The sequence below is a fragment of the Rattus norvegicus genome, chromosome 14 (genome assembly GCF_036323735.1).
Source record: "Rattus norvegicus strain BN/NHsdMcwi chromosome 14, GRCr8, whole genome shotgun sequence".
Classification (NCBI taxonomy): Eukaryota; Metazoa; Chordata; class Mammalia; order Rodentia; family Muridae; genus Rattus; species Rattus norvegicus.
Genome location: NC_086032.1, coordinates 82173426 through 82197055, shown reverse-complemented (window position 1 = coordinate 82197055; position 23630 = coordinate 82173426). Strand labels below are relative to the sequence as shown.

Sequence of the window (23630 nt, the reverse complement as noted above, 5' to 3'; positions counted from 1 at the left end):
GTTGAATATTTTAAAAATTAATTTCTGGGGCTGGAGAGATGGTTCAGCAGTTAAGAACACTGGCTGCTCTCCCAGAGGTCCTGAGTTCAATTCCCAGCAACCACATGGTGGCTCACAACCATCTGTAACGGGATCTGATGCCTTCTTCTGGTGTGTCTGACAACATCTACAGTATACTCTTCTACATAAAATAAAATCTTAAAGACAAATTAATTTCTGAGTATGAGTCTTTGCATGTATATATGTGCACCATGTGTGTGCCTGGTACAAGTAGAGGTCAGAAAAGATGTTGGATCCTCTGGGAATGGAGTTACAGAGTTTGAGAGTCGCTAAATGGGAGCTGGGAACTGATCCTGGGTCCTCTGAAGAGCATCCAGTGCTCTTCACTGCTGAGGGTCTCTCCAGCCCCTGCGGGCTGGCTCTCAATGCTGCCTGCAGGACCACGGACTAACACTTTGATCTTAGAGTACTGATGCTGAGGGATCTCTCCAGTCCAAGCCCGGCATGGTGTCCCTCACTTTTAATCCCAGCCCTCCAGAAGCAGAGGCAGGTGGATCCTGGTCTACAGAGTGAGTTCCAGGACACCCAGGACTACACAGAGAGACCCTGCCTCAAAAGGCAAAACAAAACAACAAAAAGGGCACTGAACCTGCCCACCTGCCCACACTACACGGCACCATCCTCCTCCATTTCTTTCTCTCTCCACATCACACCATCCGTGTGAGCTCTCACTTCTCTCCTCAGGACTACCTCGAGTCAGGTGCCTGCCAGTTCTAGCTGGGATACTGTGAGAGCCCCGACAGGTCCCTGACTCCTCTGCACAGCGTGTACAGCAGAGCGAGATCCCAGGTAGCTGGGCAGCTCGGTGAGGAAAGCCCTGAGAGATCAACTTCATGCCTCTGGCAAGTGACTTCCTCAGTTCCTCAAAAGCCGGGTCCAGCCCATACTCAGGTGCCAACGAGTCACCCTTGCTCCTATTCAGTCTCTGCTCACGCAGTACCCTTAGGTAACACAACAGCACAATCTCACCGTGGCCAAGGACACCTGGTGTCCTTTACCTGTTTTAAGTTTTCCTAGAAGTATGTCAACCACTCAAGTCTGTGGTTAAGGGCACACACTGCTCTTCTAGATGGATGACCTGGGTCATCCCAATCACCCTTAACGTTAGTTCCAGGGATTCTGACACCCTCTTCTGACTTCTTCAGCATCAGGTATACACATGGGGCACATATATACACATATATACAAGGCAAAACACACCCATTAAGTTAAATACGTATTTTAAAAAATCAAAGATCATAGAAATTGCAATATACTGCTAATGAGAATGTAAGATGATATATCTATCTTTAAAAGTTTGATAATTTCTTATAAAAATATATACTTAGTAAATGGCCAAGTAATTCTATTTTTAGGTAATATAAAAGAAATGTAGGAGCTGGAATAACGGCTCCAAGTCCCAGCACCAATTCTGTAATTCACAGACATCTTAATTCCAGGCCTGGGCCCCGGCACCCTCTTCTGGTTTTCAAGGGCACAAGGAATACATGCAACGTACATGTACACACACACACACACACACACACACACACACACACACACACACACACACACGCAGAGAGAGAGAGAGAGAGAGAGAGAGAGAGAGAGAATCTCAAGCACCACCCTGATGCATATACAATAAGTAAATCTAAAAAAATTAAAAGGACGGTTGGAGAGATGGCTCAGCGGTTACGAGCACTGATTGCTCTCCCAGAGGTCCTAAGTTCAATTCCCAGCAGCCACATGGTGGCTCACAGCCATATACTGAGATCTGGTGGCCTCTTCTGGTATGCAGGCATATGTGCACACAGAATACTGTTTACATAATAAGTAAATAAATCTTAAAAAAAAATTTAAAGACTAAGAACCAGGAAGAAAATGTCCAGCATTTATATGTAGTGTTAACATTGACTGTACTATATACAGAGTGGGAAGGCTACAAACAGCCTGTGGTCCACCAAAAAAGGATCAAGAACAACCTGTAGTATCTTCCCACACACACTCTCCCACCAAGAAAGCCCTTGTGGTATCTGCACACTCTCTCTCCAACTAAGAACTCCCTGTGGTACCCACACACACTCTCTTCCCCACTCTGGTCTAACTTCCCCATTCTCAGGAGAGCAGCACTCAGTACAAGTCAGACTTGGCGGTGTGATCTTTACAACACTAGAGATTTTGTTCGGTGGCACAGAACTACACGACTCAGTCAACCGGGAAATCACAAAGGCACCACCAATATTCCAAAATCTACTGAGCTGCTGAGCTGTGATACTCAGTAGGCTTGATATGTGGAGTACTTTTTACTTAATCCACTTCAATCCACGATGGTTTGTTAGGAAACAGCTCCACCCCAAGTGAGGGAATGTCTGTCCTACCTGGCAGAAAAAAAAAGAACTACCAACATATGTGACGTTAACACAATTTCTCTCCCTCTCCTCCCTTCTCTCCTCTTTCTCTCCCCATGTAGACTGGGTTTCAACACTATAGCCCTGGTTAGCCTGGAGTTTACAGTGTAGACTTGTACTATCTGAGAGCTGCCTACCTCTGCCTCCCATGCTGGGATTAAGGGTGCATGTCACCATGGCCCCATACAACTCTCTAAAATGTTATCCTCAATACAACCACATATAACACAGAATACTGCATGGCTCCATTTCTATAAAGATGTCGAACAGTAGATCTAGTGCTTGATGATCAGTGATTGCCTCAAGTGTGGAGGACACTGACTGCAAGGACGCCGATGTGCGTGTGTGATCATGGCTACATGAGAATATACATTCATCAAGACCACGAAGCTTTCAAAAGCTGTATCTGACTGCCTATTAACACCACCTTACAATTCCAGCACTCAGGTAAAGGCAGGAAGATCGCCACTTTTGAGGCCATCCTGAGTTATATATTGCAAGATCCTGTCTCAAGAGTAAATAAATAAACCCTTAGTAAGAATTTTTTAATTATTTATTTAATGGATACGAGTACACTGTAGCTGTCTTCAGACACACCAGAAGAGGGCATCAGATCCCATTACAGATGGTTGTGAGCCACCATGTGGTTGCTGGGAACTGAACTCAGGACCTCTGGATGAGCAGTCCAGTGCTCTTAACCCCTGAGCCATCTCTCCTGCACCCGCTTAGTAAGATTTTTGTGTTTCCTTTTTCATCAATTTTTACATCTGTATAAAATTAAACTAGCTTTTAGATCTGAGAGTATAGCTCAGTTGGTAGAATGCCTGTCTAGCATGAATGTGGTATCCCTGAGTTAAAGCCCCAGTACTGCATAAACCAGACGTGGTGTTGCAGTCCTGTAATCCCAGCACTTATAGAGTAAAGTCAGGAGGATTAGGAGTTCAAGGCCAGACTCAGCTAAACAGCAAGTTCAAGACCAGTCTGGGTCACAAGAAATAATCTCTTCCTCCTCCTCTTCTTTATTTAAATAAAAATAATTTCTCTTAAAGATTTGATGATATACAAGAATATATGGTGTGGCATCTCTAATATTCCCCCTCTCTCTACATCAACATGAAACTATTTAACAGCTCATCTCTGCTTGTCACCTCTCTGAGATACACTACCGACTAGAAATAAGCCTTACACTGCTCCCATCCAAACAAACGCTAAAATTAGTACCTAGGAAGTGAGAGGAAAGAAAAAAGCACAAAGCAAGTTAGATGGTAAGTCCTTCTTGTTGCTAAGGAATGTTAAACAAGTCAGATGGTAAGTCCTTCTTGTTGCTAAGGACTGTTAAACAAGAGTCTTCTCTATCAAACACTGTAAAACCTGTGCTTAGGACAAAGAATTAAAATTCCCTTCTCTCCCACCTTGTAAGAGTTTAGTGCAAATGTTTCAAGCCTCTCCATCAAGTAAAACTGTTGTTTACTTAAAGGCCCATTGCTCTCTTCTAGGGACCCGCTGGCCTGAGCAGTGGTCCCTTCCCTTTCCCCTTCACTTCCTGCGAGCCGATGCTTTTCAGACTAGCCAAGTGAACAGGACTGTGAGGGCGAACTCCAGTCAACAGGGGAAAGGACAGTAACCAGCTGAGCCAGAATAAAACCAGTGCACTCCTGTCCCTGTGGGCCCACTCTTCACCAAGAATAAAGTTTGAGCCAGGCACAGCTGGCCTTTGCATCGGCTCCTACCTCCAGGCCCTGCCCTGAGTTTTTGCTTTTTGTTTGCATAGGGATGGGGAAGTGTAAGCAAAAGAAAGCTTTCCTCAATTTGCTTTTGGTTAAGCTGGTTCATCACAACAAGAGAAATCCTAAGATAAAATGGGCACCAGTTTGTGGGGCACTAATGTGGCAATCCTGACCACGGGTTTTGGGGACAACTGTTGGAGGGATGTTGGAACCCTAAGCTAGAAAAGCCACTGAATATTTGTTCAAAATTTTGGTGAGCTGCTGTGAGAACCTGGACAATTAGAGGATAATGCTGAAAACTATGCAGACGTTTTAGTGTGAAGGCTAAGGAAACTCCATTTTGTACCCACTATCTACCTCCTAAATTCCTGAAACCCCTTACCTCTGCTCCAGAATTGTGTTACTACTGTGAAGTGATTTACCACTTGTTCTGGCTTCTGTACACGCATGTGTCACTGTGGGCATGGGGACTGAGACAGATGCTCACGGAGCTGCAAATTCTGCATCAGTGAAGTAATTGTGGTGTTGGCCTTAAAAAGCCTTCCTTGCACCCGCTTCAGTGCAGCTCATCTCTGATTGGCGTTAGAGACTGGGGTCTTGCTAACAGTTACGTGGCTAGTTAAATCTACATTGAGTCTGTAGTCTTTCCCCAGCGGTCTCAAACCCCATTAACATTAGAATGAACCAAAGGCTCTCTCAGGAACATTTAATATTTTGATTTTAGATTCTGTGGTTCTGGTGAGCTGATGTTGAAGAAATGGCTGTAACAGCAGAGCCCAGGATCACTGGAATCTTCAGGTGCCAGTTTATGGGAGCCATGCCTTTCAAACCACCACATTCCACTCTTTAGCTCCCATAGGCTTGTAGCCATAACATAATACAAAATGCATTCAGCTCAACTTCCAAAGTCCCCATAGTCTATCACATTCTCAACACTGTTTAAAAGTCCAGAGTTCAAAGTCTCTTCTGAGACTCATGTAATCTCTTAACTGTAACTCCCTATAAAATCAAAATCAAAAAGCAGATCACAGGCTTCCACCATTCCATGTGCATCAGGAAGGGAGCGCAGTGAGGGAATCCTGGACCAACGCAAGAGAAAAAACCAGCTGGGCAAACTCCAAAGTCTGCACCTCCATGTGTCATGTCAAAATGCTCTTCAGAGCCCAACTCCTTTCAGCCTTGTTGACGGCAACACACTTCTTTCTCCTGGGCTGGTTCCACTCCCGGTTATACCTTTCCTTGGCAGAAATCCCACAGCTCTGGCATCCTGAACCTCCTGGGGTCTCCGAGGCAATCCAGGCTTCACTTACACAGCTTCACACAATGGCCTCCCTGAGCCTCCATGCAGGGACACCCTTGCCACCTCCTGTCACTCTCCTTAGTCAAGAAGGGAGATTCCATACCCCTTTTTTCTATTCTTGACTCTGAAGCTAGAACCACATGGCTGAAGTTACCAAGTTCTATTGCTGCTGGGGCTGGAACACGTCTCCCCTGTTCAATGATATCTTCACCAGCTTTTTGTTTTTGATGGTTTTCTTCACCGCCTAAAGTTGGCTGTTGAACTGAATGCCTGTCTCCTGAGTGCTGGGATTAAAGCTGTGAACCATCACATCTGGACCTAAGCATCTCTTTAATTTCTCTTCTCTGGATGGGAGCTTAAGTAGGTGAAATCTTGTCCCCGGGTCATCGCTCCATTAATTCCATTTAATATCCTTGAACATAGGATTTAGCTCCATCCCACTTCCCGGTTTACCTTTAATATTTGAACCATACATTATATATTTTTCCTTCCTAAGCTTGCTCCACTTCATCAAAAACTGCTCTTCATAACGGTGAGACCCACAGGACAAAGTCTCTGCTGGGCTCTTTTGAGATTCAATTTGTCAGTGCAGTTAATCTAAATCTCTCCCCTTAGCTCAGGCAGCCTCTGGACAAGGGCAAAAACAGCCACATTCTTCACCAAAATCTTAAGACGATCTTTACACAACATTCTAAAATCTTTTTTTCTGAAACTTCTTGAGCCAGGCACCCACATTCAAATCCTCCTTGTGTTCTTGGGACATACCCATCCCTGTCACCAAATGCTGAGGTGACAGGGACATGCTGCCACACATGGCTTTTCACATGGGTCTTCATCCTTGTACAGTGAACACTGTTACCCACCTCCCCAGCTCCCTGAATTCATCATCTTCAAAGTTCCACAAGAATGAATGGTCACAACTGGAAACATCTCTTTCATTTGCAATGAGTTTAGACAGTAACTGGAGATGAGGGGTGCTGCCAATTCAAGTCTCTTGTCACCCTGCTGCCACCACAAAATAGTCTAGTGCACCCAGTGCACACGACTTTCTATGAAATGAAATGCTGGTACCTTACCTGAAAACCCAGGAGTTCTGTAGCCATGTTACCCACATAAAGGATGGTTACCTAGGACTCCCACAGTCCTTTACCTACAGATGTCTGAGAACTCACATTGCTCAGGCCATTCCATTAGAGTCTTGCAGGCTAGGTTTGGGACCCTGCAAGGTCCCCAACCCTATCTTTTTACAACCATCATGTAAAAATCATGGTGCACGCCCTTTAATATCATGTGGAAAGACCAACCTAAGCAACTTAGTGAGACTCTGACTCAAAGTAAAATGAAAAGGGAGTATACTATAGCTCGGTGATAAAACATGCACGCAGCGTGCATGACACCCCGGGTCCAATCCTCAGTGCCACAGAGAAGTGGAGCAGAGAGAGGAGAGGAAGGAAAGGGAAGAGGAAAGGAGACAAGGAAGCAGGGATAAGAAAGCAGGAACAGGAGGAGAGAGGAAACATTGGATTCTACTGGAGGAACTTGGTCAAAACCCACAATACTACAGAAACTATCCTGGAAGGAGGCTCATCACACAGCAGTGGCAACGAAATCAGCCACAGGAGACATGGGAACATGGAGGGGCATCGGCTGTTTTCCCACCCAACTTGTCACTTCACAATTAAAGATTCGAGGTCCAGGGAGAGTGACACTTCCAAGTTCATACAGTTGGTCTGTGTGACATCAGCCAGCTGAGGTCCTGCCACTGTCTCACACTGGACTCAGCTGAGATAGACAAACACCAGAAAGCTTCAGGCCTCACCTTCTTCTGCCCAGTACTGGGACCAATCACAGGTCATTTGATGAATCTTTCGGTTAAATTATGGACCAAGAAAAGACAATCTTGTGGGGCCTTTTGTAAATATGTATGAGTGCAATGTATGCCATGTATGTGCTGGTATTGAAACAGAGGCTAGTGTCAGGCATCTGCCTCTACCACTCTCTACCCTGTTTCCTTGAAACTGTATCTCACTGAACCTGGACCTAGGTCAAAGGCAGCAAGCCCCAGCACTCCGTAGGAAGCAGAGGTGGAAGAGGTGCTCCATTATGCAAGTGCTCAGCAACACTGTGGCTGCCCCTTCCCTCCCATGTGACTATGGAGCTAATCAAGCAATTGGATTATAACAGTCTGGTTCCTGGTGAGAAAGAATCCTTATCACAAAAGCCAGCATGTCACCCCTCTTAGCTCCAGAACAAGAGCCAAGATGACTGATGGCACTTTCTGATCAGAGTGCATGGGGGCACCAGGGGCAGGTCTTTGAACAGAAGACAAGCTTCATAGCATATCAAAGCTGTGATTCCTGTATCTGTCCAAAATCCACCAGAGACACGAGACCCAAGAAAGCAAATGTGATTTGTTCAAACAGATTTGTTCATTAGAAAGTCACATCGGTCAGGCCTACCTCCCAGTGACTAGCAAGCTTGGGCGGGATCTCCAACCCCAGCTTCTCGAGCTGCCGCTCCCTGTACTTCTCGTACTGCCGGTACCCAGCATACCCGCCCCCTGCTGCCAACAGGATGGGCACGGGGCGGAGCAGGAACAGGGTTCGCAGAGGAGCGGTATGGACTTTTCGGACCCCTGTAACAGAAGAAAACAAGGAGATTCTGAGTGTGGGAGACGGAAGTAAACGTGAGTCATGCAATCGCAGGACCGCCAGAGTCAGAAAGAAGTCCTCAGTGAAGGTGACTGGACTGGAGAGCACTGAAGGGCAGCTCCTAAGACCCTTCTCCCAGTCATGCCACTCAGTAGAGGACAGGCATCTTGGCTGGGGAACCAGTCATGGACTGAAAATGAAAACAACTACATGGGGCTTCATATGCAGGCCTAGGATCCCAACTACTCCTGAGGCTAGCCCGGGTGACTCAGGGAGACCCTGTCTCAAAATAACAGGTCAAAACCGGCCTACTGATCTAGCTTGGTAATGGAGAACTCACCTAGGATATACAAGCCCTATGATCCTTCCCTGGCACCATAAAAAAAAATAATAATAAAGGAAGGTCAGTTGTGGTAGCCCCCACTCTTAATCTCACTTTCCTCCACTTGGGAGGAAGAGGTAGATAAATCTCTGAATTCAAGGTCCGTCTAATCTACAGAGTGAGGGCTACGCCAAGCAGAGGTACATAGTTAGACCCTGTCTCACAACATCGAAAACAAAAACAAACCAGAATCAAAATAAATGAAGGAGAGAAGGTGAGAGAGATAAGAAAGTCTCAAAGAGGTTTGGAAACTAATCAAGGTAGGCTCAGCTGTGTACCGACATGCTACATAGACGCCAGTTCTCACCCTGGCTCTTCTCTCGGAAGTTCCATGAGGGGTTCACAATTCTGGCCTTTACAAGTCAGGCTAGGCACTGACATTCTAAAACGCACAAGCGTAGAAGCTCCTGACAAGGAGCAATACCAGTCAGATAGACAGAGGCCTCTCGGATGGAATCTAGAATCTATAATAGCCCAGTGACAGAGCATGTGCTTAGCATGTGCAAGGGTTTGATCTCGAGCACTGCAAAATAACTGTTTTTAAAGGTGGTTAGAGTAAGAGTTGGGCAAAAAGCTTAAAGGACACACAGTTGTAGTTCTGAAGGACAGTAATTCAGAAGGCCTAATGAACACTATGAGGATTATTGTTAACAATATTATATATTAATAACTTACCAAACAGAGATGGGAGTACTCTTATCAATAACAATGAGAAAAGGAGTTACATGAGATGATAACTTCAGTAATTTGATGGATCACTTCACTGTATCTCTAGATAAATACATCAGCACTCTATCCTATTGGCTGACCTGGTGGTACACTCCTAGAATCCCAGCACTCAGGAGAATGGAGGGAGGGGGACAGTGTTCAAGGCCAGCCCGGGCTCCACAGCAAGACTCTATCTCAAAAGACAAGGCAAACCCACTGTGCAGTGCCTTACACTGTACCCACCGTGCAGTGCGCCTTACACTGTACCCACCATGCAGTGCGCCTTACACTGTACCCACCGTGCAGTGCGCCTTACACTGTACCCACCGTGCAGTGCGCCTTACACTGTACCCACCGTGCAGTGCCTTACACTGTACCCACCATGCAGTGCGCCTTACACTGTACCCACCGTGCAGTGCGCCTTACACTGTACACTGAAGGAAGCAAAGCGCACCAGGAACCCTCAAGAACAGAGTCAAGAACTCGACAGTAGATCTGTGCCACGACCTCATTGGGGGAGGCCCAGAGTCCCTCATTTCAGTGGTTGGTTTTAGTTATTTGGTTTTGTTTTGAGACAGGGTCTCATGGATCCCAGGCCGGGCTCAAACTGATTGTGTTTGTGTGATTGTGATTGTGTAAGACTGGCCAGATGCCTGCCTCTGGCTTTCAAGGGCTGGACCACCACAATCAGTGCATTCTTTTGTCATTGTTTATCCCCCTGAGGTACTGGGACTGAACCTAGGGTCTTGTTCATGCTTGACAAGAGCTGCACCATGGAGCTACAATCACCCACAGCTATGGTCACATTCACCCCACTTAAAACTTTATTATTTGATCTGTGCATGTGTGCACAGGCACAACTGTGCTGTACGGCACCGAGGGGATCCTGAGGATCAAACAGTTTATCTGATTCGGTGGCAAGAGCCTTTATCCACCAAGCCAGCTCATAGACATGCTGGCTCTGTTTTTAAAATAAGTAAATGTGGATGTCATAAATCTTGCCCATTGCCTAATCACTCCTAATGATCCTACTACTTGACAGGTTATCTGTTGGAGCAGCCTGTCTTGCCTTGGATTGCAATGATTTCCATCCCTATAAAGGGTCACAACCATCTTTTTCTCTGGCAGTCTCCTCAACTACCCACACAGGAGTGATGCTACCCTCCACTGTGTTTTTCAAGAAACAGTCCTGAAAGGTCAGACTCTGTCTCTTTCTGCCTCTTCTCCCCCACCCCCTCGGTTTATTTATGTTTAGTCTATGTGCACTGGTATTTTGCGGGCATGGATGTCAGATATTGGAGTTACAGACAGTTGTGAGCTGTTGTGGGTGTAGGGAATTGTCCTCCAGGAGAGCGTTGGCCCTTAACCACTGAGCCATCTCTCCAGCCCCTGCTTCCTATCTATTTAAGCTGTCCCAGAAGCCTAACAATACTAACTTAAAAGCCAAAAAGACAGAGCTCTGATCAAGAAAGACTTGTCAGAGTGTGACAATGCAAGACACTGCATCCATCTTGGATTCTTGCTGAGGCCATTTTGGGTTTAACTGCCTTGACAGAGAATCCCACGGAAAGCGCCTGACTCTATTCTAGGAGCCTGAGGCCGAGATGTCCCCAGCTGCTTACCTTAGCTTCTGTTAGACGGCAGCCTGCTCGTGCAGCACCCACTGTTAGACGGCCTGCTCGTGCAGCACCCACTCTGGCTGACCACTTACTTTACCATCTGATAAACTGCTTTCTTGCCCCAATCCCCCTGCAGCTGCTGCATGAGATACTAGGACTTTTGTTTTGTTTTTGTTTTGCCTTTAATTCCCCTCACCCTAAACACTTGGAGCTACACTTGGGTCCCAAATACCTGAGTGTAGTCCCAGCCAGCTGGAATAGAGACCGTCAACTGGCTATAAACTGCCTGAGTGGTCATCCTTGGTGGGCTCCGTAAGAGGAGAAAGATCTACCCTTCACTCTGCTCTTTCTGAACTGACCGGTGATGACGACCAGCCTGCAGCCAACACCCACGGGCACAGCGCTCAATGATTCCTGCTACCTTTTTTTTTTTTCAAGGCAGGTCTTACTCTTTATCCCAGGCTGGGCTCAAGCTCAAAGCAGTGTTCCTACTTCAGTATCCCAAGTGCTGGACTAGCAACCACCACACCCAGCTTCATTTATAGGTTTTTCTCTTGACTTTTCTTTCTCTTCTTTTTTTATTTTGTAATTATACGTATGTTTGTGGTCTTGTTAGTGCAGGTGACAGTCAAGTGCAGATGAAGTCAGATCCCCTGGTGCAGGAGTTAGATTCCTGGGTAGACAGACAGGGAGAGGGGTCAGGGCTTGGTAATAATGGTGGCATCCTTCCAAGATGGCCAGCCTCCGACTTGAGACAAAAGCCTGACTGCTGAAATCAAAGGCCTTATAGGCATTTTGTCTCCCTACAACAGGTCCTCTGCTGATGGACTGGTTCAACAAGTCAAGGTCAGATCTAGACACAGAATAGTTCTGGGCCAACCATCTTTCTTCAAATGGACCAACCTTAAATGAGGGGAGGCAAACTCTTTAGAGACTTGTAATAACTGATCCCTTGAAGAGAGACTAGATTTTTTGGCTTTCCAAGTTCAATCTGTGCTTTGCAGAACGTTGTTCTCTGTGTGTCTGCTGCATGCGTGCGTCTCACCTGCCCACCCCACAATGAACTCCATCCAACTGCTGATTCTGTCTGCAGTGTTCGAGATTTCTCCAGACTTTGGGGGGTCATCCAGGACTTCTTCTGAGGAAGACTGACTGATCGGAAATCAGGCTAAACCCTTCGAGGATAAGAAGGTGTGTCCACTAAGCAGCTAGCAACCCTTCCCCTGTCCTGGAACAGGACTGGTAATTTTATTTTCTTTCTTATAAGGAAGAGAGTATGTCCTCTAGGAAGCCAATTAAACTAGTAACCTAGTCTGGCTCCAGAGCAATGTTGCCTGGCCCTGATCACTGCCTCTGGGGCCTGAAGGAAGGATATTTTTAGGGAAACAGTTACTATGTGGAGACAGACAAACCTTTGGATTTTTCAAAGCAGCTGAATCTCCTATCTTGTCTCCTCTGCCACCTTTGAGACTGAGATAGGCCAACACTGATTTAACAAACTGGATGATATCTAAACTTCTTCTTTCCCTTTCTTTAGGAAAAAACAAAAGCTGTAAGAGACCCCACACTGACCAGAGCTCCTCTGCTCCCTGAACGTAGACGACAGAACTCCTTCCCTCTTTCTTTATTTTGCTGAGGTTCTGCTTCTTTCTACAGCCATGCTAACCAACCAAAGTCTCTGTTTATAGAAAAGGGCATAAAGGTCCACATTTCGTCTGTGAGAAGTGTGGATCCCCAGGGTCTGGTGCCTGAAGGGAGAGGGGCTCACCCTGAAGGGAGAGGGAGCTGGGCTAACGTTCCACGTGGTGGGCAGCCACCATTGCTAATGTTATAAAGAAGGCTATGTATGCCATGAGACATCACTGCCGTCTTGGCTAATGTAAGCACGTGGTATAGAGTTTCCTGTTCCTACTCAGCCCTCTGGTTATTACCCAGCATCCCATCTCTGTCTGTCTGTCTGTCTGTCTCTGTCTCTGTCTCTCTGTCTCACGAATCAGGCTCCTAAAGCATGGGCACAGCTGCAGATACCCTACAATGGCTACTCGAGCTTATTGGGGTAGATGGCCATGAGGAAACAGAAACCTAGCCCTAACATTTCTCAGAAACTGAGTGATGTGGGAACTCCGTTCATCAGATAACCGCAGTTTCTTCATTCCTCCCTAAGCAGCCATCCACCTCCAAAGGATTATCTTCTACCCATAAACTGGTCTGATTGCATCAGGAACAGACCCCCGCCTGGTAGGCTCACCTCAGGCAACCTATTCTATTCAAGACAAGGAAATAAATCTCCCAAGAGGGAGAGATGTGCCCTTAGGCCTTTGAGAACCTTGTGAAGGCTCTTGCTCTCCCAGGCTGGGCTGCTGGTAGGACAGCCTGGGAGACAGTATGTTCCCCAACAAACTTTTTTCCTACCCACGGTGTGGTCTTGTGTGGTATTGTACTGTGCTTATGTTTAGTCAGTATTCTTTAAAAAAAAAAAATCACGTGTTTATCATGCTTGCTTCCTATTTGGAACACTAATAATAATAGCAGTAATAAATTTTTATAGCTCAAAAGAAGAAAATGGACACAAAATCAGGTAGACCCTAAGACACATTGATTCCCCTTTTAAATTGTTTCAGTTAATATTCCAGATTCACTAGGATCCTACTCCTGCAGGTACTAGAGGTCACTTAATCTTACAGCACAAAAAATGGCCATTATTTAGATCCCCAGAAAGGAAACAAAAAACAAAAAGGTCTGTCTCTCAGAATGCATGTCATCTTAACCGTGATGTGCCCAGATAAGGGTGTGTGTGGGAACTATCATGCACCTCCATCTATCCTTCAGGTGAGGTCTGTAGGGATCTAGTGTCTGTCCTGTGGACGGGGTTGGAAGGAAACTAAAAACATCCAACAATCCCAGCCAGGGTGCACCTGAACAGTGGCAGACCTAGAACTACAGGCCTGGGTAGATACAACCAGCCATGCTGAGAACAAGCCTGGGGTGTTTAGGCCACACTGACCATCCTGGGATTGGCTATGCATTGCCCTTTCTGGATGCTGGGCTGAGAGACTCAAGAGGATTAGGTGGACCTCCATCCATCCACCTCTCTCACTCTTATTTTCACTTTAAAGATGGGAATGGCATCTTCTGAGATTACTTCCAATTCCCCACTGGCTTGCCTCCTGGGTGACTGTAGCAAGTTTAAGACCCTTGGGTACGTAGGAGAAAGCTTTAGTCTCTTTCTCGACCAGTGCCTGGTCTGAGTACCTTCTATGGACAATCAGAAGAGGCTCTCTGAGGCAGCTCTTAGTTATGATGTCATCCTTCAACTAGAGCTGCTCTGCAAACAAGAGAAAAATTCCCCTACAGTTTTCTATGTCCCAATTTTCTTTTACTTTCAAGATCATCTAGACCTTGCTACTATTACAGGATGAACCCACAGATGCTAGCTAGAGTAGACTTATATGTGTCTAATCAAGGTTTATTTTACAGTGCTTAATTTCCACTCAGGCTTTACCTAAACACTAAAACATACATAACTGATGCATCTGAGGTCAACTAAGTCCCAGGGAACTGTGGGGCATCTCTCCAAATGCCGTGTACTATATAACTGTGGAAGGTAACTTGTCCACTGCTCAGGGAAGAGTGGACTGTACACTCCCAAATGAAGCAATGGTCATGCCAGGCCTGACTTAGCCTCACAGAAGTACTGACTGTCAAAAGAGAGACCAGAGGAGCCAGAGGATCCTCCCAAGACCAAGTAACATTGAGGACCAGATCTCAACTGGCCGTGACAAAAAGAAAAAAAGAAAGAAAGAAAAACATAAAAATTAATTTTGCCATCCACACAGTCTTCAACACATAGCAGGAAAGTATAGCCAGGTTTAAAATGATCATGTTTCTTTAACAGTCCTCAAATGCTATGCTCAACCAGGAGATGTTATTTGCACATTAATGTCTCATTAGTGATTTGCTTCCTGATGGCCTTATCTGTTTCTAGAAGGGTACTTTTCACAGCTGTGATATGATCCTGTATCATAACCAATCACGTTCCCTGCCAGACACCCCGTTGCCAAACTCACAGGTGTGGAAAATTAATCAAGATATCAATGGGCAGGGCATGGTGGCGCACACCTTTAATGCCAGCGCTCAGGACGGAGAGACAGGTGGATCCTTCAGGTTTGAGACCAGCCTGGTCTACAGATCGAGTTCCAGTTATGGCTACACAGAGAGACCATGACTCAAAAAACAAAAACCAAAGGGGAAAAAAAAATCAAAACCATGTCCCTGGAACATTACTGGAGAACCCTTCAAAAAGGTATTTCTCTTTTAAAATGTCAATTAGATGCTGAAGTCTGGTTGTGACTTCAACAAATGGAACCTAGACTTCACTTGGGTTTGGCCCATGTTACCCATCTCCACAGGACATTACAGCTAGCATATGGGCAGAGGCAGTGCTGGTAAGGCACTGCCATAAATAAGCCTTCTGTAGGTTTCTGGAAAAAAGATTCTGATTCAAAGTCCTCAGCTACACAATTATACCTCACCTTATTAAACAAACTTACGTTAACTATGATGTTGAGGAATTTTCCATGGACCTTATCTGGTAATGTTCCCTATAAGGTTGTAGTAGAAGAAACCAATGGCTAAAGAAAGGTTCCTTAGGCTCTTAAACCAGACAAATGGCATCCCCCACAGTGTACATCTTACAGTACACTGGCAACAGGATGATGGTGTCAGGAAAAATCATCAATGACGTTGACACCTATGACAAAGCCTGCTGCTAAGTCTCTGGATGGTGTTCTTGCTTGCTCTGCTCCAAAGGGCAAAATTGCCCCAGCTATTTTTCTACCTATGCTCAGTAGGAATTGTGGTACTTCTAAAGTGTCACTTTTTACGTTATGAATGCTACCTCACTCATACAACTGCGAGCATACATGCCACCACCTAAGGGCTGTCTGGTGCTCTCTAGCTTTGCCGCTGTTGTTTTACCAGGGCCCCCTTAGATGAGCCTCCCCTGAGGCACTGTTACTGCTGCTCCTCCGCTGTCAACCCTTTGTCCTTTGAAGCAGTTAAGAGCAGCGATTCTGTCAGAGCCTTAAAAGCCCAGCCCTTGAGTAGTTGGCGTCTTTTCCTCCACGGCTCTGCTGCACACAGGAGGCTGCACCCATGTGTCTCCTTACCCCAGAGAATCCCTTTCTCCAACTGTTGATTCTGCCTGTGGCACCTGAGCATTCTCTGCTGCTACCTGTTTTTTTCAAAATTCTTCCTTCATTCTTTAAGTGGCAGAGAAAGCCAACATCAGCAACACCGCAGACTGTGTCAACTATAAGCTGCCCAATGTGGACACTGAGAACAGAACCCAGGTCCTCTTCAAGACCAGCACATGCTCTTTACCACTGGGGACCTCTTCAATGTCCCTCTTAACTTTCCAAAGTATGTTGGTAGGCAGAGCTGGTCACTGCCCTCGTGGATTGTGGCTTTATGAGTACAGAGGCTGTGTCTCTGCAGAACAAAATGAAGACTTCAGCACTGCTCAGGCTCTCCCTGCCGGTTTCAGCACCAAGTTACTAATTAGTAATGGCCACGAGTGTTCCCGTTAGTGGCCATGCTTGTAGTAGACTTTCTATTGTTCCCATCAACCACCTCATTTTATTCTCAGGGACAGTAATGGGGCATCAGAAATAGCATTCAGTATGACATACAAATCATGCATGTGGGTAATAAAGACAACACACCCTCCCTGACCACTGGTTCTCCCTCCACAGTGTGAGGAGGGAGGTGCCACTCCAAAGCACTTCCTACTCACACTCTCTACTGAACAGTCTCTCTGGAGGGCGATTTGTCCTAAATACTAAAACATACCAAGTGTTTGCAGAGCCTCACTCTATAGCTCACGCTGCCTTCAAACCTATCATCTCCCTGTCTCCAGCCTACGGAGGGCCAGCATTATAACAGGCATGCACCACCAGGCCCAGCTCACACAGGGTTTCTGACCCAGGAATTCTAAAACTACACAGTTGCCTGGAAATGGTCAAGGTCTGGCTAAGACTGTGGCAGAAAGAGCTAGAAACAAATATTCAACAGTGAATGGCAGTCACTCACAGAGTATCACGCAGACAATGGCATGGCTGCCGAGGCTCCAGTGACAGCTACACACCAGGCTATATGACCACACACATGTGCTTTTTAATTCTAGTAACTATGTTTTTCCAACTTCCTGTTGAGGGAACCAACAGAGGACCAGCAAGACCGTCGACTGTTCCTTACCTGTGTTACAGGCTTGAAGAGGCAGCTTCTGTAAGGCCCCCAGAAAATGGCGTGTGGCAGTATAGTCACAGTGACAGGGGCTACAACCAAGAAGAATGGATTATTAGAATTTCAAACTTTGATTCTATTCAGAAACAAAATTGGCCTATTTGACCAACTCATTTTCCCTTGAAGAAAATGTTGGCTTTCTGATATTTGTCCTGAGCGTGCGTGACTCTGAGAACGGCAAACTGTCCGTCTGCTGTAGAAATAATGCACTGGGCCTGATCCAATAAAAAGTCTGTACTTCCCGGTGAAGACTCACAAATGAAAAGTCTCTAAGACACATTACAAAAGTAGGTAAGTTAGTTTAAATGGAATTTAGTTGGCAACTTTTAAAAAAAGATGTTTTTAAGTGCAATAAAATGCTAAAGTGCAGCTCTTCACGGTTGAGGCTTTGGTGTGGGTTGGGGAGGTCTTGGTGTTCTTTCTGGGGCTGGCCACTAGGAATGTGACCACGCTCCACTGAGTATATGGCAATGCAAACTAGTCTTGGCTGTTGTGTGGGGGGTGAGTGGGGAGCTTGGAAAGTTCACAGGTGAGAGGATGGGCCCAGGGGGAATGGGAAACAAGTATGATCGGTATAATATTCCCAAAGTAATTAAAAATGTTATGTTGGAAAATGTTTTTAAATTATTTTTAACTCTGTGTACATGTCTCGACATGGGTGTGTGCATGTGCCTGTAGAGGCCAGAGGAACCTGTCAGATCCCCTGGAGTGGTGGTGACAGTTAGTTGTCAGTGGCCCAACAAAGAGGGGTGCTGAGAACTGAACTTGGGTTGTCTCCTAGAACAGCATGGATACACTCTTAACTACTGAGCCATCCCTCCAGTCCTACTGGCAACTCATCCTGCAGCCAAGGTTTTGACCTTGAGTTTACTATATAACTCAAGCCACTCTCAACTTCTTGTCCTGCCTCCATTTCCTGCCCTCGGGGATCACAGGGTGGGTCACCAAGCCCAGCATGGAACACTGATCCAGTTTGGAGATTCTAGGGTATTGCTGTCAGTGCGAGCTTCACGGCTGTAACCACTGCACCACAGTTAGTGAAAGCAACGTCCGCATAAGAGAAGCTGAGATAGTTAACATTAGGCTTCCAGGCTCTATCCTGCAGACAAAGGGCTCTACATAGGAAAAGAGAATACACACATGGAACTTGCAGAATCTGAGTTTCTGATAAGGTTTCCTAGTTTTGGTTTTATTCAAGACAGGGTTTCTCTGTGTATCCCTCCCTGGCTGTCTTGGCACTTGCACTGTCGATCAGGCTGGCCTTAAACTCAGCAGATCTGCCTGCCTCTGCCTCCTGAGTGCTGGCATTAAAAGTGTCATCACCCAGCATCATCATTTTTTAATAACTTTTCTAAGTTTGAAACTACTATACAATAAAAGTTTCTTCGTCATTAATTGTGAGATCATAATTAACAGGAAAACAAAGTCTCCAAGCCTCGTGTGTTTCTGTACCATGAAGGAAGTTGCACAGAGATTTGCACGCACTGAGCTCTGCTCCATGAACCTTCTGACCTGTTGGACATTGAAAATTCCAACTTTCATATTCATACGGCGGACTGCTTTAAATATTCATACTGCAGACGGCTCTTCCAGTTTAGATTGTTTCCTTTCTCTCTCCCTCCTTCCTTTTTCTGCCTTCCGCCCCCTCCCTCCCACGTCCCCCAACTGTTTTGAGACAAGATCTCCCCACGCAGTTCAGCCTGACCTTGAGTGTTCCCTCTTCCTGCCTCAGAGGAAAGTTTGTGCACTACCCTGTAGGCTCTGGTATACAATGTTTTCAACTGTCTTATGTGGCTACTTTGACCTACAAACTGCAGTGCAACAGATACAAAGAAACATTTACCAACTCTCTGAGTGGCATGGTCTAAGAAGTGCCACACCCTGGTGGAAATCAATGTATCCCAACTGTGATAACTGCTACACTGCCAAGCAAAGCAGTAATTTCTGCTTAGCAACTGGAGTTCCCCTCATCAAAAATCAAACTTTTGGGCTGGAGAGATGGCTTAGCGATTAAGAGCACTGACTGCTCTTCCAGAGGTTCTGAGTTCAAGTCCCACATAATGGTTCACAACCATCTGCAATGGGATCCGATGCCCTCTTCTGGTGTGTCAGAAGACAGCTACAGTGTATTCATATACATTAAATAAATCTTAAAAAAAAAAAATCAGGGTTGGGGATTTAGCTCAGTGGTAGAGCGCATGCCTAGGAAGCGCAAAGCCCTGGGTTCGGTCCCCAGCTCCAAAAAAAAAAAAAAAAAAAAAGAACCAAAAAAAAAAAAAAATCAAACTTTCAATTCTCTGAATTTCAATTTGGTTAAACCTTAGTTTCTGACATGTGTGTTTTTTTTCTGGTCTCCCTATGTGATGCACATGTAAGCAGTCACGCATAGATTTAATTTTTTCCCCTGGAGACAGGGAGGGTCTCAGTATGTACCTCTGCTTGGCCTAGAACTCATTATTTAGGCTAGACTGATCTTGAACGTGCAGAAGTCCTCTGGTCTCTGCCTCCAGGGCCATGGGACTAAAAGCATGTGCCATCATATCCAGCTTCATTTCTAAAATATTGATAGGAAATCTAGATAAAGAAACTACAGGAGCTGGAGAGATGGCTCAGTGGTTAAGAGCACTGGCTGCTCTTCCAGAGGTCCTGAGTTCAATTCCCAGCAACCACATGGTTGCTTACAACCATTTGTAAGAGGTCTGATGCCCTCTTCTGGCCTGCAGGCGTACATGCAGGCAGAAAGCTGTATGATGTATACATAATAAATAAATATTTAAAAAAGAAAAAAAGAAACTACATAAATGTTTCTTTTTTATTTAGAGCACTTTATGATATAAAAATGTAGCTTTCATTATTATAAACATCTAAATTGATTTTTTGTGTGAAAACAGAAATCCATTTATGACTTTTGAATGTAGTGTTTAACTATGGGTATTTAGCTATTAAGTCCTACAAACGTCAGATTTCAGTGCTTTGTTTTTTTTTTTCTCATGACACTTAAAAACACCCTGATTACATGGTATTGATGGAGCTAATGTGAAGGGCCTAGTTCCTCCTGTGAGAAGCAGGGTTTCTTGGCCTGTGGGGAGCTGTTAACAAACGTAGCACTGGTCCCTTAGAACTGCTGTTCTCACTAAAAAATGGTAAGCCTAAAGCCCTGTGAGCCTAAAGCCCTGTTTTTCAAGTAGAATCAGAACAATGACTGTTACAACTGACTAAAGGACAAAATATGTTGGGAAATTGATACAAGAGAATTAATTGTTCAGGACTAACCTGGGCTACACAGCAAGAGGCTATCTCAAAACACAAAAACAAAACAACAACAGAGGATTCTACATATTTTCTACTGTGTTTCTTCTAAGTCAATGCTTTGGGGCAAGTGTGGATGGCACAACTCACCATTTCTGACATACAGAAGTGGTCTGTTTGTGTACCACCTTCCCCATAAGATTGCCTTATTATTACAAGCTTCTCTCTCATGACATAAACCCTGTAATTCCTGAAGTTTATACAGACACCATGCTCCACGCCTCTCTCCAGCCTCTGCCCACTTTCTTTCATCAGCTTTTAAAGGGCTGCCTCTAATGTCAATCATGTCCTCATGGTTTTGTTCCAATCACATCCCCTCCAGTCCAAGTTATCAGCACCCTCCATGTCCCAGAAGTCACTGTGGACACTCCAGGTTTCTCTCTTGGCCTGGCAACCACAAAAAAGGTTGACTCCATCTCCCTGAATCTCACTCCTGACTTCTACCCATTTTCTCCCTGGAACTGCTCCCTTCAAACAGTAACAAACTACCTACTGTTAAACTGGTTCCCCAGAGTTCAGGTCTCAATTTTCAACCAGCTCCCCCACCACCCCTACTCTCAAATAAAACTGAATTTGTCCTAAACAGATGTCCTCCCAGCTCCCAGCCTTTATGTGTGTGTGTGTGTGTGTGTGTGTGTGTGTGTGTGTGTGTGGTGTGTGTGTGTGTGTGTGTGTGTGTGAGAGAGAGAGAGAGAGAGAGAGAGAGAGAGGGTTTCAAGACAGGGTTTCTTTGAGAGAGGGTTTCAAGACAGGGTTTGTCTAGCCCTGGCTATCCTGGAGCTCTCTGTAGACCAGGCTGGCCTCAAACTCACTGAGATCCATCTGCCTCTGCCTCTGCCTCCTGAGTGATAGGATTAAAGGTGTGTGTGTGTGTGTGTGTGTCACCATCACCTGGATTCACAGCCTCTTCTGCAGCAAGGTGAGGTGTACCAAATATACATACTCCACCGCCTGAGTAGCTTAAACTATTACCACACAAAATGCTCCTGAGATTACCATGAAAGAAAAGGGACTCTCCTTCACCTAATGTGTACAAACTTAACTCCACCCTGGGAAGTGGGGGGTCTCCCATGTTGGTGCCCTGCTCTGTCACTCTGCCTTATTCCTCAGATAGGGACTCTCACTAAACCTGATGCTAGGCTAGCAGCCAACAAGCCCCAGCAATCCTGTCTCTGTTCTCCCCTCTGTACTGGGCTTGGGCATAGCCATGCACAAGGAACCTAGTTCTTCATGCTTGAGCAATATGGTGGTTTGAGTGAGAATGGCCCCACTGGTTCGTATATTTGCACTTAATGAACTGTTTAGAAAGATTAGGCGTGTACTTACTGAAGAAAGTGTGTCACTAGGGACAGACTTTGAGGTTTCAAAAGCCCACATAAAGCTCTCAGTTACTGCTAAGCCTATCTGCTTCCTGAAGCTAACTCTGAAACTGTAAGGAAGCCCCCAGGTAAATGACTCTTGTAAGACTTGCATTCCTCATGGTCTCTTTACAGCAACAGAACAGTGACTAAGACAAGCAGTAAACAGAGCCATCACCTTAACTCCAATACATGAAAAAGCACAAACAACACCAGCATCTCTAATGTAGCTCTGGCTGTGCTGGAAACTTACCCTGTTGACTAGGCTGGCCTCCAACTCAATGATCTGCCCGCCCCTGCCTCTGAAGTGCTGTTATTAAAGGTGTGTGGTACCCTGCCTGGCTCTTTCTTTTAAGACCTATTTTGTTATATATGTGGATATTCTGCCTGCATGTTTGTCTGTCAAGGAGAGAGCACTAGATCCCCTGGAACTAGAGTTACAGATGGTTTTGAGGTATAGTATGGGTGCTGGGAATTGACCCTGGGTCCTCTGGAAGAGCAGTCACTGCTCTTCACTGTCTCTAGTACCCATGGCATTTTCTTAGTGATTGATGTGAGAGGGCCCAGCTATTGTGAGTTGGGTCACACCCTGGGCTGGTGGTCTTGGGTTCTATAAGAAAGCAGGCTGAACTAGCCAGTAAGCAGAATCCTCTAGGGCCTCTGCAAGACGGTTCCTGCCCTGTGTGCTTTTGGTGATGAAGGGTCCGTTATACAGACATGTAAGTGGAATAAACCCTTTCCACTACAGGTTTCAGCACAGCAATAGATATCCCAAATAAGACAAGTGGTATCAGCATAGTGGGGTACTGCTGTGGCAACATAACCATGCTTTTAGGATTCTGGAAGGACTTTTGGAACTTTAGGCTTAAAAGAAGCCATCGAGTAAGTGTTGAAAGCTCAGTGGGCCGTCCTGTTGAAGCCTGGAAGTGTTGACAGCAATGTAGATGGAGGTCTGGCTGTGACGTTTCAAAGGGAAACTGAAGCCTCTCTCAGGGCCGTTTACTATCGTGAATTAAGACTCTATCGTTAGCTGGGGAGGAAGAGTCAGCCGTGACTAACGTGAGTCTGACACCCGTGAAGTGAAACCATTACCTTACTGGCACCCTTGATGCTGGTGAGCTACAGCCAAGAGGTCAGAGGTGATTGAGAAGAGACCAGCATCAGTTATTAAGATGAAATCCTCTGCGGGGTTCCCTTGGGGTGAGCACACAGAAGCTATCTATGTTCCAGTGCAGCCTGTACAGTCACCCAGATGGTACTGGTTTTGAAACGTGAAGGGAACATGGAGGCCTAGTACTGTGGCAGAGCTGGAGTCCCAGAAAAGCCCAGGAGAGGCCACTGGTGAGATGCCAGCACAACGGAATGTCAACCAACAATAGAAGCAGCATTAGAGTGGAGCCAGCTGGGGTCTAGAAGACAGAGCTGGACAAGTGACCTAGGGCCCTGGAGTCATCCAGAAGATCATGAGTGGATACCAGACATTGGACAGTGAGGTAGTTACACTGTTGGGAGAGTGGGTTTGCTTTGTTCCAACTGTGACTATGTCCTGAGTCTTTCTTCTTGAACTAAGGAAGTATTTAACATACTTTCTTTTTTATTTTACAGAAACCTACAGTTGAGAGACTGAATTATTTGTTTGATTTGATTCTTTAAGACAAGGTTTCTCTATGTAGCACTGCCTGTCCTAGAACTCACTCTGTAGACCAAGCCAACCTTAACTGAGAGATTACCTGCCTCTGCCACCGAGAGCTACAATTAAAGGTGTGTGCCACCATGGCCCAACAAGAGATTGAATTTTAAAGTCTTTAAGTTTGTAGACTATGGGA

At 45.6% G+C, this 23630-nt stretch overlaps 1 protein-coding gene across 3 annotated transcripts in view; it reads right to left on the bottom strand.

Annotated features, from left to right (window-relative positions):
- Positions 1 to 23630, bottom strand: part of Pisd (phosphatidylserine decarboxylase) — a 49079-nt gene that overhangs the window by 18424 nt on the left and 7025 nt on the right. For 2 of the 3 annotated variants that reach the window (XM_017599508.3, NM_001377107.2), the window contains exons 2-3: positions 17090 to 17169; positions 7934 to 8109 (exon numbers count right to left, since the gene is read on the bottom strand). In XM_017599508.3, the coding sequence (XP_017454997.1) occupies positions 7934 to 8025 (92 nt within the window). In that variant the 5' untranslated portion in view covers positions 8026 to 8109; positions 17090 to 17169. Of the gene's footprint in view, positions 1 to 7933; positions 8110 to 17089; positions 17170 to 23630 lie in introns of those variants that run through there. The other variant, XM_039092441.2, reaches the window with a different exon arrangement.